This window comes from Anomaloglossus baeobatrachus, chromosome 10, assembly GCF_048569485.1.
Source record: "Anomaloglossus baeobatrachus isolate aAnoBae1 chromosome 10, aAnoBae1.hap1, whole genome shotgun sequence".
Taxonomy (NCBI): Eukaryota; Metazoa; Chordata; class Amphibia; order Anura; family Aromobatidae; genus Anomaloglossus; species Anomaloglossus baeobatrachus.
Genome location: NC_134362.1, coordinates 4,790,967 through 4,812,230, shown reverse-complemented (window position 1 = coordinate 4,812,230; position 21,264 = coordinate 4,790,967). Strand labels below are relative to the sequence as shown.

General features: G+C 43.8%; 1 protein-coding gene across 11 annotated transcripts in view; it reads right to left on the bottom strand.

The window, feature by feature from the left end:
* Positions 1-21,264, bottom strand: part of SOX6 (SRY-box transcription factor 6) — an 853,991-nt gene that overhangs the window by 206,076 nt on the left and 626,651 nt on the right. For all 11 annotated transcript variants that reach the window (XR_012727417.1, XM_075326979.1, XM_075326980.1 and 8 more), the window contains one exon: positions 1,583-1,651. Coding sequence is in view for 10 of the 11 variants with exons in the window: in XM_075326979.1 (XP_075183094.1) it covers positions 1,583-1,651 (69 nt within the window). In the remaining variant the exon portion in view is untranslated. The remainder of the gene's footprint in view (positions 1-1,582; positions 1,652-21,264) is intronic.

Below are 21,264 nucleotides of genomic sequence, written 5' to 3'. Positions count from 1 at the left end.
ACTGATCTCTGGTGATGGATAGGAGGCGTTCTCAGTGATGTCACTGCTGATCTCTGGTGATGGATAGGAGGCGTTTTCAGCGATGTCACCGCTGATCTCTGGTGATGGATAGGCGGTGTTCTCAGTGATGTCACTGCTGATCTCTGGTGATGGATAGGCGGTGTTCTCAGTGATGTCACCACTGATCTCTGATGATGGATAGGCGGTGTTCTCAGTGATGTCACCACTGGTCTCTGGTGATGGATAGGTGGTGTTCTCAGTGATGTCACTGCTGATCTCTGGTGATGGATAGGCGGTGTTCTCAGTGATGTCACCGCTGATCTCTGGTGATGGATAGGCGGTGTTCTCAGTGATGTCACCGCTGATCTCTGGTGATGGATAGGCGGTGTTCTCAGTGATGTCACTGCTGATCTCTGGTGATGGATAGGAGGTGTTCTCAGTGATGTCACTGCTGATCTCTGGTGATGGATAGGCGGTGTTCTCAGTGATGTCACCGCTGATTTCTGGTGATGGATAGGCGGTGTTTTCAGTGATGTCACCGCTGATCTCTGATGATGGATAGGAGGTGTTCTCAGTGATGTCACCACTGATCTCTGGTGATGGATAGGCGGTGTTCTCAGTGATGTCACCACTGATCTCTGATGATGGATAGGAGGTGTTCTCAGTGATGTCACCACTGATCTCTGGTGATGGATAGGCGGTGTTCTCAGTGATGTCACCACTGATCTCTGATGATGGATAGGCGGTGTTCTCAGTGATGTCACTGCTGATCTCTGGTGATGGATAGGTGGTGTTCTCAGTGATGTCACTGCTGATCTCTGGTGATGGATAGGCGGTGTTCTCAGTGATGTCACTGCTGATCTCTGGTGATGGATAGGCGGTGTTCTCAGTGATGTCACCGCTGATCTCTGGTGATGGATAGGTGGTGTTCTCAGTGATGTCACTGCTGATCTCTGGTGATGGATAGGCGGTGTTCTCAGTGATGTCACCGCTGATCTCTGGTGATGGATAGGAGGTGTTCTCAATGATGTCACCGCTGATCTCTGGTGATGGATAGGTGGTGTTCTCAGTGATGTCACTGCTGATCTCTGGTGATGGATAGGCGGTGTTCTCAGTGATGTCACCGCTGATCTCTGGTGATGGATAGGAGGTGTTCTCAATGATGTCACCACTGATCTCTGGTGATGGATAGGAGGTGTTCTCAGTGATGTCACCGCTGATCTCTGGTGATGGATAGGAGGTGTTCTCAGTGATGTCACCGCTGATCTCTGGTGATGGATAGGTGGTGTTCTCAATGATGTCACCACTGAGCTCTGGTGATGGATAGGTGGTGTTCTCAATGATGTCACCACTGATCTCTGGTGATGGATAGGCGGTATTCTCAGTGATGTCACCACTGAGCTCTGATGATGGATAGGTGGTGTTCTCAATGATAGTCACCACTGATCTCTGGTGATGGATAGGTGGTGTTCTCAGTGATGTCACCGCTGATCTCTGGTGATCATAGGTTACCCCCTGGTAGAAATGCTCCACATTCCCAGCCCCCCTTCTCCCCACCTGAAACCTGTGGATGGAAACTGACCTGGATCTGCTGCTGCAGGATGTTGATCTTGTGCTGCTGTTGCAGCAGTTGTTGCTGTTGTCTTGCGATCTGTAGACAGAAGAGAAGCGTCAGTCACATGTGCTGGGATCCGTTACTGCTGACACCTGTTATGTATTAAGCTCCTGACAAGCGATGACTTACACCTCAGCTGCCGGATACAAACCAGCCAAGAGTGGGGCCGTCGGTCACATATACACTGTGTGCAGAATTATTAGGCAAATGAGTACTTTGATCACATGACACTTGTTATACATGTCGTCCTACTCCAAGCTGTATAGGCTTCAGAGCCAACTACCAATTAAGTAAATCAGGTGATGTGCATCTCTGTAATGAGGAGGGGTGCGGTGTAATGACATCAACACCCTATATAAGGTGTGCTTAATTATTAGGCAACTTCCTTTCCTTTGAGAAAATGGGTCAGAAGAGAGATTTGACGGGCTCTGAAAAGTCCATATTGTGCGATGTCTTGCAGAGGGATGCAGCAGTCTTGAAATTGCCAAACTTTTGAAGCGTGATCACCGAACAATCAAGCGTTTCATGGCAAATAGCCAACAGGGTCGCAAGAAGCGTGCTGGGCAAAAAAGGCGCAAAATAACTGCCCATGAATTGAGGAAAATCAAGCGTGAAGCTGCCAAGATGCCATTTGCCCCAGTTTGGCCATATTTCAGAGCTGCAACGTTACTGGAGTATCAAAAGCACAAGGTGTGCCATACTCAGGGACAGGCCAAGGTAAGGAAGGCTGAAAACCACCACCTCTGACCAAGACACAGAAGATAAAACCTCAAGACTGGGCCAAGAAATATCTGAAGACTGATTCTTCACAGGTTTTATGGATGATGAAATGAGAGTGACTCTTGATGGGCAGATGGATGGGCCAGAGGCCGGATCAGTAAAGGGCAGAGGCTCCACTCCGACTCAGACGCCAGCAAGGTGGAGGTGGGCACTGGTATGGGCTGGGATCAGCAAAGATGAACTTGTGGGACCTTTTCGGGTTGAGGATGGAGTGAAGCTCAGCTCCCAGACCTACTGCCAGTTTCTGGAGGACAACTTCTTCAAGCAGTGGTACAGGAAGAAGTCGCTAATCGTTCAAGAAAAACATGATTTTCCTGCAGGACAATGCTCCATCACATGCATCCAATTACTCCACAGCGTGGCCGGCCAGTAAAGGTCTAAAAGATGAAAAATAATGACATGGCCCCCTTGTTCACCTGATCTGAATCCCATAGAGAACCTGTGGTCCCTCATAAAATGTGAGATCTACAGGGAGGGAAAACAGTCCACCTCTGGGAGCAGTGTCTGGAGGCTGTGGTGTCTGGAGGCTGTGGTGGCTGGAGGCTGTGGTGGCTGGAGGCTGTGGTGGCTGGAGGCTGTGGTGGCTGGAGGCTGTGGTGGCTGGAGGCTGTGGTGTCTGGAGGCTGTGGTGTCTGCTGCACGCAATGTTGATCGTAAACAGATCAAGCAATGACAGAATCTATGGACGGTCGGCTGCTGAGTGTCATCAGAAAGAAAGGGGCGATATTGGGCACTCACTTTTGTGGTTTTGTTTTTGCAGTCAGAAATGTTTATTTCTATATTTGGGGCAGTTATATTGGTTTCCTGGTGACAATAAACAAGTGAGATGGGAATAGATTTGGTTTTTATTAAGTTGCCTAATAATTCTGCACAGTAATAGTCACCTGCACAAACAGATCCTCCTAAGATAGAAAAATCTAAACCCCTCCAACTGCCAAAAATATTAAGCTTTGATGTTTATGAGTCTTTTGGGTGATTGAGAACATAGTTGTTGATCAATAATAAAAAATCCTCTAGAATACAACTTGCCTAATAATTCTGCACACAGTGTATAAAGCGGTGATACATACACAGCGGGTGAAATGAGATTGAACACGTCACCAATGTTCTAAGTAAGTATATTTCTAAAGATGTGACTGACATGAATTTCTCACCAGATGTAGGTAACAACCTGTCTAATCCACACAAAGAAATCACCATAGATGTCCATAAATTATGTGTAAAAGTGAGAAATTGCACAAGGAAAAAGTATTGAACACATGAAGAAAGAGAAGAGCAAAAAGCCCTGGAAAGTCCTGACACCCGCTGAGATTATCAGTAATTAGAAGCAATCCTAACACTTAGGGCGACTTTGCACGTGTGATGTCGGTGGGGTCAAATCGAAAGTGACGCACATCCGGCGTCACTTTCGATTTGACATACTGTGTAAATGCTAGATGATACGATGAACGAGCGCAAAAACGTCGTTATCGTATCATCGTTGCATTCACCGACATTTCCATAATGCCGTTGCAGCGACAGGTATGATGTTGTTCCTCGTTCCTGCGGCAGCACACATCGCTGTGTATGAAGCCGCAGGAGCGAGGAACATCTCCTTCCTGCCGCCGGCAGCTCTACGGAAGGAAGGAGGTGGGCGGGATGTTTACATCCTGCTCATCTCTGCCCCTCCGCCGCTATTGGCCACCTGCCGTGTGACGACGCTATGACGCCGCACGACCCGCCCCCTTAGGAAGGAGGCGGGTCGCCGGCCAGAGCGACGGTCGCAGGGCAGGTGAGTGCATGTGAAGCTGGCGTAGTGATAATTTTCGCAACGCCAGCTATCACAAGATATCGTAACTTCGACGGGGGCGGGGACTATCGCGTGCGTCATCGCAGCATCGGCTTGCGATGTCGCAACGTGCAAAGCCCGCCTAAGTGACAAATAATATCAGCTGGTGCAACTGAAGAAGCAAACGGGCTGATATCAGTCACATATGTAATGTCTGGGGTTATATCAGCACTGGGGCATTATAAGAGGAGCTGATATCAGTCACATATGTAATGTCTGGGGTTATATCAGCACTGGAGCGTGATAAGAGGGGCTGATATCAGTCACATATGTAATGTCTGGAGGTTATATCAGCACTGGGGCATTATAAGAGGGGCTGATATCAGTCACATATGTAATGTCTGGGGTTATATCAGCACTGGAGCGTTATAAGAGGGGCTGATATCAGTCACATATGTAATGTCTGGGGTTATATCAGCACTGGAGCATTATAAGAGGGGCTGATATCAGTCACATATGTAATGTCTGGGGTTATATCAGCACTGGAGCATTATAAGAGGGGCTGATATCAGTCACATATGTAATGTCTGGGGTTATATCAGCACTGGAGCGTTATAAGAGGGGCTGATATCAGTCACATATGTAATGTCTGGGGTTATATCAGCGCTGGAGCATTATAAGAGGGGCTGATATCAGTCACATATGTAATGTCTGGGGTTATATCAGCACTGGGGCATTATAAGAGGAGCTGATATCAGTCACATATGTAATGTCTGGGGTTATATCAGCACTGGAGCGTGATAAGAGGGGCTGATATCAGTCACATATGTAATGTCTGGAGGTTATATCAGCACTGGGGCATTATAAGAGGGGCTGATATCAGTCACATATGTAATGTCTGGGGTTATATCAGCACTGGAGCGTTATAAGAGGGGCTGATATCAGTCACATATGTAATGTCTGGGGTTATATCAGCACTGGAGCATTATAAGAGGGGCTGATATCAGTCACATATGTAATGTCTGGGGTTATATCAGCACTGGAGCGTTATAAGAGGGGCTGATATCAGTCACATATGTAATGTCTGGAGGTTATATCAGCACTGGGGCATTATAAGAGGGGCTGATATCAGTCACATATGTAATGTCTGGGGTTATATCAGCACTGGAGCGTTATAAGAGGGGCTGATATCAGTCACATATGTAATGTCTGGGGTTATATCAGCACTGGAGCATTATAAGAGGGGCTGATATCAGTCACATATGTAATGTCTGGAGGTTATATCAGCACTGGAGCGTTATAAGAGGGGCTGATATCAGTCACATATGTAATGTCTGGGGTTATATCAGCACTGCAGCATTATAAGAGGGGCTGATATCAGTCACATATGTAATGTCTGAGGTTATATCAGCACTGGAGCGTGATAAGAGGGGCTGATATCAGTCACATATGTAATGTCTGAGGTTATATCAGCACTGGAGCGTTATAAGAGGGGCTGATATCAGTCACATATGTAATGTCTGGAGGTTATATCAGTACTGGAGCGTTATAAGAGGGGCTGATATCAGTCACATATGTAATGTCTGGAGATTATATCAGCACTGGAGCATAATAAGAGGGGCTGATATGAGTCACATATGTAATGTCTGCGGTTATATCAGCACTGGAGCATTATAAGAGGGGCTGATATCAGTCACATATGTAATGTCTGGGGTTATATCAGCACTGGAGCATTATAAGAGGGGCTAATATCAGTCACATATGTAATGTCTGGGGTTATATCAGCACTGGAGCATTATAAGAGGGGCTGATATCAGTCACATGTGTAATGTCTGGGGTTATATCAGCACTGGAGCGTTATAAGAGGGGCTGATATCAGTCACATATGTAATGTCTGGAGGTTATATCAGTACTGGAGTGTTATAAGAGGGGCTGATATCAGTCACATATGTAATGTCTGGAGGTTATATCAGTACTGGAGCATTATAAGAGGGGCTGATATCAGTCACATATGTAATGTCTGGAGGTTATATCAGTACTGGAGCGTTATAAGAGGGGCTGATATCAGTCACATATGTAATGTCTGGGGTTATATCAGCGCTGGAGCGTTATAAGAGGGGCTGATATCAGTCACATATGTAATGTCTGGGGTTATATCAGCACTGGAGCGTTATAAGAGGGGCTGATATCAGTCACATATGTAATGTCTGGGGTTATATCAGCACTGGAGCATTATAAGAGGGGCTGATATCAGTCACATATGTAATGTCTGAGGTTATATCAGCACTGGAGCGTTATAAGAGGGGCTGATATCAGTCACATATGTAATGTCTGGGGTTATATCAGCACTGGAGCGTTATAAGAGGGGCTGATATCAGTCACATATGTAATGTCTGGGGTTATATGAGCACTGGAGCATTATAAGAGGGGCTGATATCAGTCACATATGTAATGTCTGGAGGTTATATCAGTACTGCAGCGTTATAAGAGGGGCTGATATCAGTCACATATGTAATGTCTGGGGTTATATCAGCACTGGAGCATTATAAGAGGGGCTGATATCAGTCACATATGTAATGTCTGGGGTTATATCAGCACTGGAGCATTATAAGAGGGGCTGATATCAGTCACATATGTAATGTCTGGGGTTATATCAGCACTGGAGTGTTATAAGAGGGGCTGATATCAGTCACATATGTAATGTCTGGAGGTTATATCAGTACTGGAGCATTATAAGAGGGGCTGATATCAGTCACATATGTAATGTCTGGAGGTTATATCAGCACTGGAGTGTTATAAGAGAGCCTGATATCAGTCACATATGTAATGTCTGGGGGTTATATCAGCACTGGAGCGTTATAAGAGGGGCAGATATCAGTCACATATGTAATGTCTGGGGTTATATCAGCACTGGAGCGTTATAAGAGGGGCTGATATCAGTCACATATGTAATGTCTGGGGTTATATCAGCACTGGAGCATTATAAGAGGGGCTGATATCAGTCACATATGTAATGTCTGGGGTTATATCAGCACTGGAGCGTTATAAGAGGGGCTGATATCAGTCACATGTGTAATGTCTGGGGTTATATCAGCACTGGAGCGTTATAAGAGGGGCTGATATCAGTCACATATGTAATGTCTGGAGGTTATATCAGCACTGGGGCATTATAAGAGGAGCTGATATCAGTCACATATGTAATGTCTGGGGTTATATCAGCACTGGAGCGTTATAAGAGGGGCTGATATCAGTCACATGTGTAATGTCTGGGGTTATATCAGCACTGGAGCGTTATAAGAGGGGCTGATATCAGTCACATATGTAATGTCTGGAGGTTATATCAGCACTGGAGCATAATAAGAGGGGCTGATATGAGTCACATATGTAATGTCTGGGGTTATATCAGCACTGGAGCATTATAAGAGGGGCTGATATCAGTCACATATGTAATGTCTGGGGTTATATCAGCACTGGAGCGTTATAAGAGGGGCTGATATCAGTCACATATGTAATGTCTGGGGTTATATCAGCACTGGAGCATTATAAGAGGGGCTGATATCAGTCACATATGTAATGTCTGGGGTTATATCAGCACTGGAGCATTATAAGAGGGGCTGATATCAGTCACATATGTAATGTCTGGGGGTTATATCAGCACTGGAGCGTTATAAGAGGGGCTGATATCAGTCACATATGTAATGTCTGGGGTTATATCAGCACTGGAGCGTTATAAGAGGGGCTGATATCAGTCACATATGTAATGTCTGGGGTTATATCAGCACTGGAGCGTTATAAGAGGGGCTGATATCAGTCACATATGTAATGTCTGGGGTTATATCAGCACTGGAGTGTTATAAGAGGGGCTGATATCAGTCACATATGTAATGTCTGGAGGTTATATCAGCACTGGAGCATTATAAGAGGGGCTGATATCAGTCACATATGTAATGTCTGGGGTTATATCAGCACTGGAGCATTATAAGAGGGGCTGATATCAGTCACATATGTAATGTCTGGGGTTATATCAGCACTGGAGCGTTATAAGAGGGGCTGATATCAGTCACATATGTAATGTCTGGGGTTATATCAGCACTGGAGCATTATAAGAGGGGCTGATATCAGTCACATATGTAATGTCTGAGGTTATATCAGCACTGGAGCATTATAAGAGGGGCTGATATCAGTCACATATGTAATGTCTGGGGTTATATCAGCACTGGAGCGTTATAAGAGGGGCTGATATCAGTCACATATGTAATGTCTGGAGGTTATATCAGCACTGGAGCGTTATAAGAGGGGCTGATATCAGTCACATATGTAATGTCTGGGGTTATATCAGCACTGGAGCATTATAAGAGGGGCTGATATCAGTCACATATGTAATGTCTGAGGTTATATCAGCACTGGAGCGTGATAAGAGGGGCTGATATCAGTCACATATGTAATGTCTGAGGTTATATCAGCACTGGAGCGTTATAAGAGGGGCTGATATCAGTCACATATGTAATGTCTGGAGGTTATATCAGTACTGGAGCGTTATAAGAGGGGCTGATATCAGTCACATATGTAATGTCTGGAGATTATATCAGCACTGGAGCATAATAAGAGGGGCTGATATGAGTCACATATGTAATGTCTGGGGTTATATCAGCACTGGAGCATTATAAGAGGGGCTGATATCAGTCACATATGTAATGTCTGGGGTTATATCAGCACTGGAGCATTATAAGAGGGGCTAATATCAGTCACATATGTAATGTCTGGAGGTTATATCAGTACTGGAGCGTTATAAGAGGGGCTGATATCAGTCACATATGTAATGTCTGGGGTTATATCAGCACTGGAGCATTATAAGAGGGGCTGATATCAGTCACATATGTAATGTCTGGGGTTATATCAGCACTGGAGCATTATAAGAGGGGCTGATATCAGTCACATATGTAATGTCTGGGGTTATATCAGCACTGGAGTGTTATAAGAGGGGCTGATATCAGTCACATATGTAATGTCTGGAGGTTATATCAGTACTGGAGCATTATAAGAGGGGCTGATATCAGTCACATATGTAATGTCTGGAGGTTATATCAGCACTGGAGTGTTATAAGAGAGCCTGATATCAGTCACATATGTAATGTCTGGGGGTTATATCAGCACTGGAGCGTTATAAGAGGGGCAGATATCAGTCACATATGTAATGTCTGGGGTTATATCAGCACTGGAGCGTTATAAGAGGGGCTGATATCAGTCACATATGTAATGTCTGGGGTTATATCAGCACTGGAGCGTTATAAGAGGGGCTGATATCAGTCACATATGTAATGTCTGGAGGTTATATCAGCACTGGAGCATAATAAGAGGGGCTGATATGAGTCACATATGTAATGTCTGGGGTTATATCAGCACTGGAGCATTATAAGAGGGGCTGATATCAGTCACATATGTAATGTCTGGGGTTATATCAGCACTGGAGCGTTATAAGAGGGGCTGATATCAGTCACATATGTAATGTCTGGGGTTATATCAGCACTGGAGCATTATAAGAGGGGCTGATATCAGTCACATATGTAATGTCTGGGGTTATATCAGCACTGGAGCATTATAAGAGGGGCTGATATCAGTCACATATGTAATGTCTGGGGGTTATATCAGCACTGGAGCGTTATAAGAGGGGCTGATATCAGTCACATATGTAATGTCTGGGGTTATATCAGCACTGGAGCGTTATAAGAGGGGCTGATATCAGTCACATATGTAATGTCTGGGGTTATATCAGCACTGGAGCGTTATAAGAGGGGCTGATATCAGTCACATATGTAATGTCTGGGGTTATATCAGCACTGGAGTGTTATAAGAGGGGCTGATATCAGTCACATATGTAATGTCTGGAGGTTATATCAGCACTGGAGCATTATAAGAGGGGCTGATATCAGTCACATATGTAATGTCTGGGGTTATATCAGCACTGGAGCATTATAAGAGGGGCTGATATCAGTCACATATGTAATGTCTGGGGTTATATCAGCACTGGAGCGTTATAAGAGGGGCTGATATCAGTCACATATGTAATGTCTGGGGTTATATCAGCACTGGAGCGTTATAAGAGGGGCTGATATCAGTCACATGTGTAATGTCTGGGGTTATATCAGCACTGGAGCATTATAAGAGGGGCTGATATCAGTCACATATGTAATGTCTGGGGTTATATCAGCACTGGAGCATTATAAGAGGGGCTGATATCAGTCACATATGTAATGTCTGGGGTTATATCAGCACTGGAGCGTTATATGAGGGGCTGATATCAGTCACATGTGTAATGTCTGGGGTTATATCAGCACTGGAGCATTATAAGAGGGGCTGATATCAGTCACATATGTAATGTCTGGAGGTTATATGAGCACTGGAGCATTATAAGAGGGGCTGATATCAGTCACATGTGTAATGTCTGGGGATATATCAGCACTGGAGCGTTATAAGAGTGGCTGATATCAGTCACATATGTAATGTCTGGGGTTATATCAGCACTGGAGCATTATAAGAGGGGCTGATATCAGTCACATATGTAATGTCTGGGGTTATATCAGCACTGGAGCATTATAAGAGGGGATGATATCAGTCACATATGTAATGTCTGGGATTATATCAGCACTGGAGCATTATAAGAGGGTCTGATATCAGTCACATATGTAATGTCTGGGGTTATATCAGCACTGGAGCGTTATAAGAGGGGCTGATATCAGTCACATATGTAATGTCTGGGGTTGTATCAGCACTGGAGCATTATAAGAGGGGCTGATATGAGTCACATATGTAATGTCTGGGGTTATATCAGCACTGGAGCATTATAAGAAGGGCTGATATCAGTCACATATGTAATGTCTGGGGGTTATATCAGCACTGGAGCGTTATAAGAGGGGCTGATATCAGTCACATATGTAATGTCTGGGGTTATATCAGCACTGGAGCGTTATAAGAGGGGCTGATATCAGTCACATATGTAATGTCTGGGGTTATATCAGCACTGGAGCATTATAAGAGGGGCTGATATCAGTCACATATGTAATGTCTGGGGGTTATATCAGCACTGGAGCGTTATAAGAGGGGCTGATATCAGTCACATATGTAATGTCTGGGGTTATATCAGCACTGGAGCGTTATAAGAGGGGCTGATATCAGTCACATATGTAAGGTCTGGGGTTATATCAGCACTGGAGCATTATAAGAGGGGCTGATATCAGTCACATATGTAATGTCTGGGGTTATATCAGCACTGGAGCATTATAAGAGGGGCTGATATCAGTCACATATGTAATGTCTGGGGTTATATCAGCACTGGAGCGTTATATGAGGGGCTGATATCAGTCACATGTGTAATGTCTGGGGTTATATCAGCACTGGAGCATTATAAGAGGGGCTGATATCAGTCACATATGTAATGTCTGGAGGTTATATGAGCACTGGAGCATTATAAGAGGGGCTGATATCAGTCACATGTGTAATGTCTGGGGTTATATCAGCACTGGAGCGTTATAAGAGTGGCTGATATCAGTCACATATGTAATGTCTGGGGTTATATCAGCACTGGAGCATTATAAGAGGGGCTGATATCAGTCACATATGTAATGTCTGGGGTTATATCAGCACTGGAGCATTATAAGAGGGGATGATATCAGTCACATATGTAATGTCTGGGATTATATCAGCACTGGAGCATTATAAGAGGGTCTGATATCAGTCACATATGTAATGTCTGGGGTTATATCAGCACTGGAGCATTATAAGAGGGGCTGATATCAGTCACATATGTAATGTCTGGGGTTATATCAGCACTGGAGCATTATAAGAGGGGCTGATATCAGTCACATATGTAATGTCTGGAGGATATATCAGCACTGGAGCATTATAAGAAGGGCTGATATCAGTCACATATGTAATGTCTGGAGGATATATCAGCACTGGAGCATTATAAGAGGGGCTGGTATCAGTCACATATGTAATGTCTGGGGTTATATCAGCACTGGAGCATTATAAGAGGGGCTGATATCAGTCACATATGTAATGTCTGGGGTTATATCAGCACTGGAGCATTATAAGAGGGGCTGATATCAGTCACATGTGTAATGTCTGGGGTTATATCAGCACTGGAGCGTTATAAGAGAGCCTGATATCAGTCACATATGTAATGTCTGGGGTTATATCAGCACTGGAGCATTATAAGAGGGGCTGATATCAGTCACATGTGTAATGTCTGGGGTTATATCAGCACTGGAGCATTATAAGAGGGGCTGATATCAGTCACATATGTAATGTCTGGGGTTATATCAGCACTGGAGCATTATAAGAGGGGATATCAGTCACATATGTAATGTCTGGGGTTATATCAGCGCTGGAGCGTTATAAGAGGGGCTGATATCAGTCACATATGTAATGTCTGGGGTTATATCAGCACTGGAGCATTATAAGAGGGGCTGATATCAGTCACATATGTAATGTCTGGGGTTATATCAGCACTGGAGCATTATAAGAGGGGCTGATATCAGTCACATATGTAATGTCTGGGGTTATATCAGCACTGGAGTGTTATAAGAGGGGCTGATATCAGTCACATATGTAATGTCTGGAGGTTATATCAGTACTGGAGCATTATAAGAGGGGCTGATATCAGTCACATATGTAATGTCTGGAGGTTATATCAGCACTGGAGTGTTATAAGAGAGCCTGATATCAGTCACATATGTAATGTCTGGGGGTTATATCAGCACTGGAGCGTTATAAGAGGGGCAGATATCAGTCACATATGTAATGTCTGGGGTTATATCAGCACTGGAGCGTTATAAGAGGGGCTGATATCAGTCACATATGTAATGTCTGGGGTTATATCAGCACTGGAGCATTATAAGAGGGGCTGATATCAGTCACATATGTAATGTCTGGGGTTATATCAGCACTGGAGCGTTATAAGAGGGGCTGATATCAGTCACATGTGTAATGTCTGGGGTTATATCAGCACTGGAGCGTTATAAGAGGGGCTGATATCAGTCACATATGTAATGTCTGGAGGTTATATCAGCACTGGGGCATTATAAGAGGAGCTGATATCAGTCACATATGTAATGTCTGGGGTTATATCAGCACTGGAGCGTTATAAGAGGGGCTGATATCAGTCACATGTGTAATGTCTGGGGTTATATCAGCACTGGAGCGTTATAAGAGGGGCTGATATCAGTCACATATGTAATGTCTGGAGGTTATATCAGCACTGGAGCATAATAAGAGGGGCTGATATGAGTCACATATGTAATGTCTGGGGTTATATCAGCACTGGAGCATTATAAGAGGGGCTGATATCAGTCACATATGTAATGTCTGGGGTTATATCAGCACTGGAGCGTTATAAGAGGGGCTGATATCAGTCACATATGTAATGTCTGGGGTTATATCAGCACTGGAGCATTATAAGAGGGGCTGATATCAGTCACATATGTAATGTCTGGGGTTATATCAGCACTGGAGCATTATAAGAGGGGCTGATATCAGTCACATATGTAATGTCTGGGGGTTATATCAGCACTGGAGCGTTATAAGAGGGGCTGATATCAGTCACATATGTAATGTCTGGGGTTATATCAGCACTGGAGCGTTATAAGAGGGGCTGATATCAGTCACATATGTAATGTCTGGGGTTATATCAGCACTGGAGCGTTATAAGAGGGGCTGATATCAGTCACATATGTAATGTCTGGGGTTATATCAGCACTGGAGTGTTATAAGAGGGGCTGATATCAGTCACATATGTAATGTCTGGAGGTTATATCAGCACTGGAGCATTATAAGAGGGGCTGATATCAGTCACATATGTAATGTCTGGGGTTATATCAGCACTGGAGCATTATAAGAGGGGCTGATATCAGTCACATATGTAATGTCTGGGGTTATATCAGCACTGGAGCGTTATAAGAGGGGCTGATATCAGTCACATATGTAATGTCTGGGGTTATATCAGCACTGGAGCATTATAAGAGGGGCTGATATCAGTCACATATGTAATGTCTGAGGTTATATCAGCACTGGAGCATTATAAGAGGGGCTGATATCAGTCACATATGTAATGTCTGGGGTTATATCAGCACTGGAGCGTTATAAGAGGGGCTGATATCAGTCACATATGTAATGTCTGGAGGTTATATCAGCACTGGAGCGTTATAAGAGGGGCTGATATCAGTCACATATGTAATGTCTGGGGTTATATCAGCACTGGAGCATTATAAGAGGGGCTGATATCAGTCACATATGTAATGTCTGAGGTTATATCAGCACTGGAGCGTGATAAGAGGGGCTGATATCAGTCACATATGTAATGTCTGAGGTTATATCAGCACTGGAGCGTTATAAGAGGGGCTGATATCAGTCACATATGTAATGTCTGGAGGTTATATCAGTACTGGAGCGTTATAAGAGGGGCTGATATCAGTCACATATGTAATGTCTGGAGATTATATCAGCACTGGAGCATAATAAGAGGGGCTGATATGAGTCACATATGTAATGTCTGGGGTTATATCAGCACTGGAGCATTATAAGAGGGGCTGATATCAGTCACATATGTAATGTCTGGGGTTATATCAGCACTGGAGCATTATAAGAGGGGCTAATATCAGTCACATATGTAATGTCTGGAGGTTATATCAGTACTGGAGCGTTATAAGAGGGGCTGATATCAGTCACATATGTAATGTCTGGGGTTATATCAGCACTGGAGCATTATAAGAGGGGCTGATATCAGTCACATATGTAATGTCTGGGGTTATATCAGCACTGGAGCATTATAAGAGGGGCTGATATCAGTCACATATGTAATGTCTGGGGTTATATCAGCACTGGAGTGTTATAAGAGGGGCTGATATCAGTCACATATGTAATGTCTGGAGGTTATATCAGTACTGGAGCATTATAAGAGGGGCTGATATCAGTCACATATGTAATGTCTGGAGGTTATATCAGCACTGGAGTGTTATAAGAGAGCCTGATATCAGTCACATATGTAATGTCTGGGGGTTATATCAGCACTGGAGCGTTATAAGAGGGGCAGATATCAGTCACATATGTAATGTCTGGGGTTATATCAGCACTGGAGCGTTATAAGAGGGGCTGATATCAGTCACATATGTAATGTCTGGGGTTATATCAGCACTGGAGCGTTATAAGAGGGGCTGATATCAGTCACATATGTAATGTCTGGAGGTTATATCAGCACTGGAGCATAATAAGAGGGGCTGATATGAGTCACATATGTAATGTCTGGGGTTATATCAGCACTGGAGCATTATAAGAGGGGCTGATATCAGTCACATATGTAATGTCTGGGGTTATATCAGCACTGGAGCGTTATAAGAGGGGCTGATATCAGTCACATATGTAATGTCTGGGGTTATATCAGCACTGGAGCATTATAAGAGGGGCTGATATCAGTCACATATGTAATGTCTGGGGTTATATCAGCACTGGAGCATTATAAGAGGGGCTGATATCAGTCACATATGTAATGTCTGGGGGTTATATCAGCACTGGAGCGTTATAAGAGGGGCTGATATCAGTCACATATGTAATGTCTGGGGTTATATCAGCACTGGAGCGTTATAAGAGGGGCTGATATCAGTCACATATGTAATGTCTGGGGTTATATCAGCACTGGAGCGTTATAAGAGGGGCTGATATCAGTCACATATGTAATGTCTGGGGTTATATCAGCACTGGAGTGTTATAAGAGGGGCTGATATCAGTCACATATGTAATGTCTGGAGGTTATATCAGCACTGGAGCATTATAAGAGGGGCTGTTATCAGTCACATATGTAATGTCTGGGGTTATATCAGCACTGGAGCATTATAAGAGGGGCTGATATCAGTCACATATGTAATGTCTGGGGTTATATCAGCACTGGAGCGTTATAAGAGGGGCTGATATCAGTCACATATGTAATGTCTGGGGTTATATCAGCACTGGAGCGTTATAAGAGGGGCTGATATCAGTCACATGTGTAATGTCTGGGGTTATATCAGCACTGGAGCATTATAAGAGGGGCTGATATCAGTCACATATGTAATGTCTGGGGTTATATCAGCACTGGAGCATTATAAGAGGGGCTGATATCAGTCACATATGTAATGTCTGGGGTTATATCAGCACTGGAGCGTTATATGAGGGGCTGATATCAGTCACATGTGTAATGTCTGGGGTTATATCAGCACTGGAGCATTATAAGAGGGGCTGATATCAGTCACATATGTAATGTCTGGAGGTTATATGAGCACTGGAGCATTATAAGAGGGGCTGATATCAGTCACATGTGTAATGTCTGGGGTTATATCAGCACTGGAGCGTTATAAGAGTGGCTGATATCAGTCACATATGTAATGTCTGGGGTTATATCAGCACTGGAGCATTATAAGAGGGGCTGATATCAGTCACATATGTAATGTCTGGGGTTATATCAGCACTGGAGCATTATAAGAGGGGATGATATCAGTCACATATGTAATGTCTGGGATTATATCAGCACTGGAGCATTATAAGAGGGTCTGATATCAGTCACATATGTAATGTCTGGGGTTATATCAGCACTGGAGCGTTATAAGAGGGGCTGATATCAGTCACATATGTAATGTCTGGGGTTGTATCAGCACTGGAGCATTATAAGAGGGGCTGATATGAGTCACATATGTAATGTCTGGGGTTATATCAGCACTGGAGCATTATAAGAGGGGCTGATATCAGTCACATATGTAATGTCTGGAGGATATATCAGCACTGGAGCATTATAAGAAGGGCTGATATCAGTCACATATGTAATGTCTGGGGGTTATATCAGCACTGGAGCGTTATAAGAGGGGCTGATATCAGTCACATATGTAATGTCTGGGGTTATATCAGCACTGGAGCGTTATAAGAGGGGCTGATATCAGTCACATATGTAATGTCTGGGGTTATATCAGCACTGGAGCATTATAAGAGGGGCTGATATCAGTCACATATGTAATGTCTGGGGGTTATATCAGCACTGGAGCGTTATAAGAGGGGCTGATATCAGTCACATATGTAATGTCTGGGGTTATATCAGCACTGGAGCGTTATAAGAGGGGCTGATATCAGTCACATATGTAAGGTCTGGGGTTATATCAGCACTGGAGCATTATAAGAGGGGCTGATATCAGTCACATATGTAATGTCTGGGGTTATATCAGCACTGGAGCATTATAAGAGGGGCTGATATCAGTCACATATGTAATGTCTGGGGTTATATCAGCACTGGAGCGTTATATGAGGGGCTGATATCAGTCACATGTGTAATGTCTGGGGTTATATCAGCACTGGAGCATTATAAGAGGGGCTGATATCAGTCACATATGTAATGTCTGGAGGTTATATGAGCACTGGAGCATTATAAGAGGGGCTGATATCAGTCACATGTGTAATGTCTGGGGTTATATCAGCACTGGAGCGTTATAAGAGTGGCTGATATCAGTCACATATGTAATGTCTGGGGTTATATCAGCACTGGAGCATTATAAGAGGGGCTGATATCAGTCACATATGTAATGTCTGGGGTTATATCAGCACTGGAGCATTATAAGAGGGGATGATATCAGTCACATATGTAATGTCTGGGATTATATCAGCACTGGAGCATTATAAGAGGGTCTGATATCAGTCACATATGTAATGTCTGGGGTTATATCAGCACTGGAGCATTATAAGAGGGGCTGATATCAGTCACATATGTAATGTCTGGGGTTATATCAGCACTGGAGCATTATAAGAGGGGCTGATATCAGTCACATATGTAATGTCTGGAGGATATATCAGCACTGGAGCATTATAAGAAGGGCTGATATCAGTCACATATGTAATGTCTGGAGGATATATCAGCACTGGAGCATTATAAGAGGGGCTGGTATCAGTCACATATGTAATGTCTGGGGTTATATCAGCACTGGAGCATTATAAGAGGGGCTGATATCAGTCACATATGTAATGTCTGGGGTTATATCAGCACTGGAGCATTATAAGAGGGGCTGATATCAGTCACATGTGTAATGTCTGGGGTTATATCAGCACTGGAGCGTTATAAGAGAGCCTGATATCAGTCACATATGTAATGTCTGGGGTTATATCAGCACTGGAGCATTATAAGAGGGGCTGATATCAGTCACATGTGTAATGTCTGGGGTTATATCAGCACTGGAGCATTATAAGAGGGGCTGATATCAGTCACATATGTAATGTCTGGGGTTATATCAGCACTGGAGCATTATAAGAGGGGATATCAGTCACATATGTAATGTCTGGGATTATATCAGCACTGGAGCATTATAAGAGGGTCTGATATCAGTCACATATGTAATGTCTGGGGTTATATCAGCACTGGAGCGTTATAAGAGGGGCTGATATCAGTCACATATGTAATGTCTGGGGTTATATCAGCACTGGAGCATTATAAGAGGGGCTGATATGAGTCACATATGTAATGTCTGGGGTTATATCAGCACTGGAGCATTATAAGAGGGGCTGATATCAGTCACATATGTAATGTCTGGAGGATATATCAGCACTGGAGCATTATAAGAGGGGCTGATATCAGTCACATATGTAATGTCTGGGGTTATATCAGCACTGGAGCATTATAAGAGGGGCTGATATCAGTCACATGTGTAATGTCTGGGGTTATATCAGCACTGGAGCATTATAAGAGGGGCTGATATCAGTCACATATGTAATGTCTGGGGTTATATCAGCACTGGAGCATTATAAGAGGGGCTGATATCAGTCACATGTGTAATGTCTGGGGTTATATCAGCACTGGAGCGTTATAAGAGGGGCTGATATCAGTCACATATGTAATGTCTGGGGTTATATCAGCACTGGAGCATTATAAGAGGGGCTGATATCAGTCACATATGTAATGTCTGGGGTTATATCAGCACTGGAGCGTTATAAGAGAGCCTGATATCAGTCACATATGTAATGTCTGGGGTTATATCAGCACTGGAGCGTTATAAGAGAGCCTGATATCAGTCACATATGTAATGTCTGGGGTTATATCAGTACTGACATCTGATAAGAGGATCCACGCTGGGGTAAGTAAATATATAGGGAGAGATATATATACATATAATGTACAACCTGTATACATTGTTGTACGTGTCCCTGTGGGGGTCTGTGAATACTTCTGTCATCCCCTGTAAGTGCCGTATGCCCCAGTAGCGGTGCGCTCCGAGTGTCCGCTGAGGTCCCGGGTCTCGGCTGCCGTCAGACACGCGGTGCAGTAAGGCTCGATTATCACACTCCAGATGTGACATCAATTACACAATGAATAATGTAGCGATTGCCTAAGGAGATTGTATCACAGATCAGCGGCATCGCTCCATCACACTCACTAAAAACTTCTGATTGGCAGCTGGAAACGAGCCAAATCAGCATTAAACGCTTACAAAATGCCAACGATGAGATGCCAGCGACTCTCCACAAGTACGAGGAGGCTGCAAATGCACAATAGGAGTGCAGATACCCCCTACATATACAGCAGGGGCTACAATGCCTGACTGCAGCATACACAAGAGTATCCAACAGCACCCGGACCACCACCTCATCCCCCAACCCCAGGACACCCACAAGTAACTCACTGTCAGACCTTCTTATCACGCTCCAGTGCTGATATAACCCCAGACATTACATATGTGACTGATATCAGCCCCTCTTATAACACTCCAGTGCTGATATAACCCCAGACATTACATATGTGACTGATATCAGCCCCTCTTATAACGCTCCAGTGCTGATATAACCCCAGACATTACATATGTGACTGATATCAGCCCCTCTTATAACACTCCAGTGCTGATATAACCCCAGACATTACATATGTGACTGATATCAGCCCCTCTTATAATGCTCCAGTGCTGATATAACCCCAGACATTACATATGTGACTGATATCAGCCCCTCTTATAATGCTCCAGTGCTGATATAACCCCAGACATTACATATGTGACTGATATCAGCCTCTCTTATAATGCTCCAGTGCTGATATAACCCCAGACATTACATATGTGACTGATATCAGCCTCTCTTATAATGCTCCAGTGCTGATATAACCCCAGACATTACACATGTGACTGATATCAGCCCCTCTTATAATGCTCCAGTGCTGATATAACACCAAACATTACATATGTGACTGATATCAGCCCCTCATATAACGCTCCAGTGCTGATATAACCCCAGACATTACATATGTGACTGATATCAGCCCCTCTTATAACGCTCCAGTGCTGATATAACCCCAGACATTACATATGTGACTGATATCAGCCCCTCTTATAACGCTCCAGTGCTGATATAACCCCAGACATTACATATGTGACTGATATCAGCCCCTCTTATAACGCTCCAGTACTGATATAACCCCAGACATTACATATGTGACTGATATCAGCCCCTCTTATCACGCTCCAGTGCTGATATAACCCCAGACATTACATATGTGACTGATATCAGCCCCTCTTATAATGCTCCAGTGCTGATATAACCCCAGACATTACATATGTGACTGATATCAGCCCCTCTTATAACGCTCCAGTGCTGATATAACCTCCAGACATTATATATGTGACTGATATCAGCCCCTCTTATCACGCTCCAGTGCTGATATAACCCCAGACATTACACATGTGACTGATATCAGCCCCTCTTATAATGCTCCAGTGCTGATATAACCCCAGACATTACATATGTGACTGATATCAGCCCCTCTTATAACGCTCCAGTACTGATATAACCCCAGACATTACATATGTGACTGATATCAGCCCCTCTTATCACGCTCCAGTGCTGATATAACCTCAGACATTACATATGTGACTGATATCAGCCCCTCTTATAATGCTCCAGTGCTGATATAACCCCAGACATTACATATGTGACTGATATCAGCCCCTCTTATAACGCTCCAGTGCTGATATAACCCCAGACATTACATATGTGACTGATATCAGCCCCTCTTATAACGCTCCAGTGCTGATATAACCTCCAGACATTACATATGTGA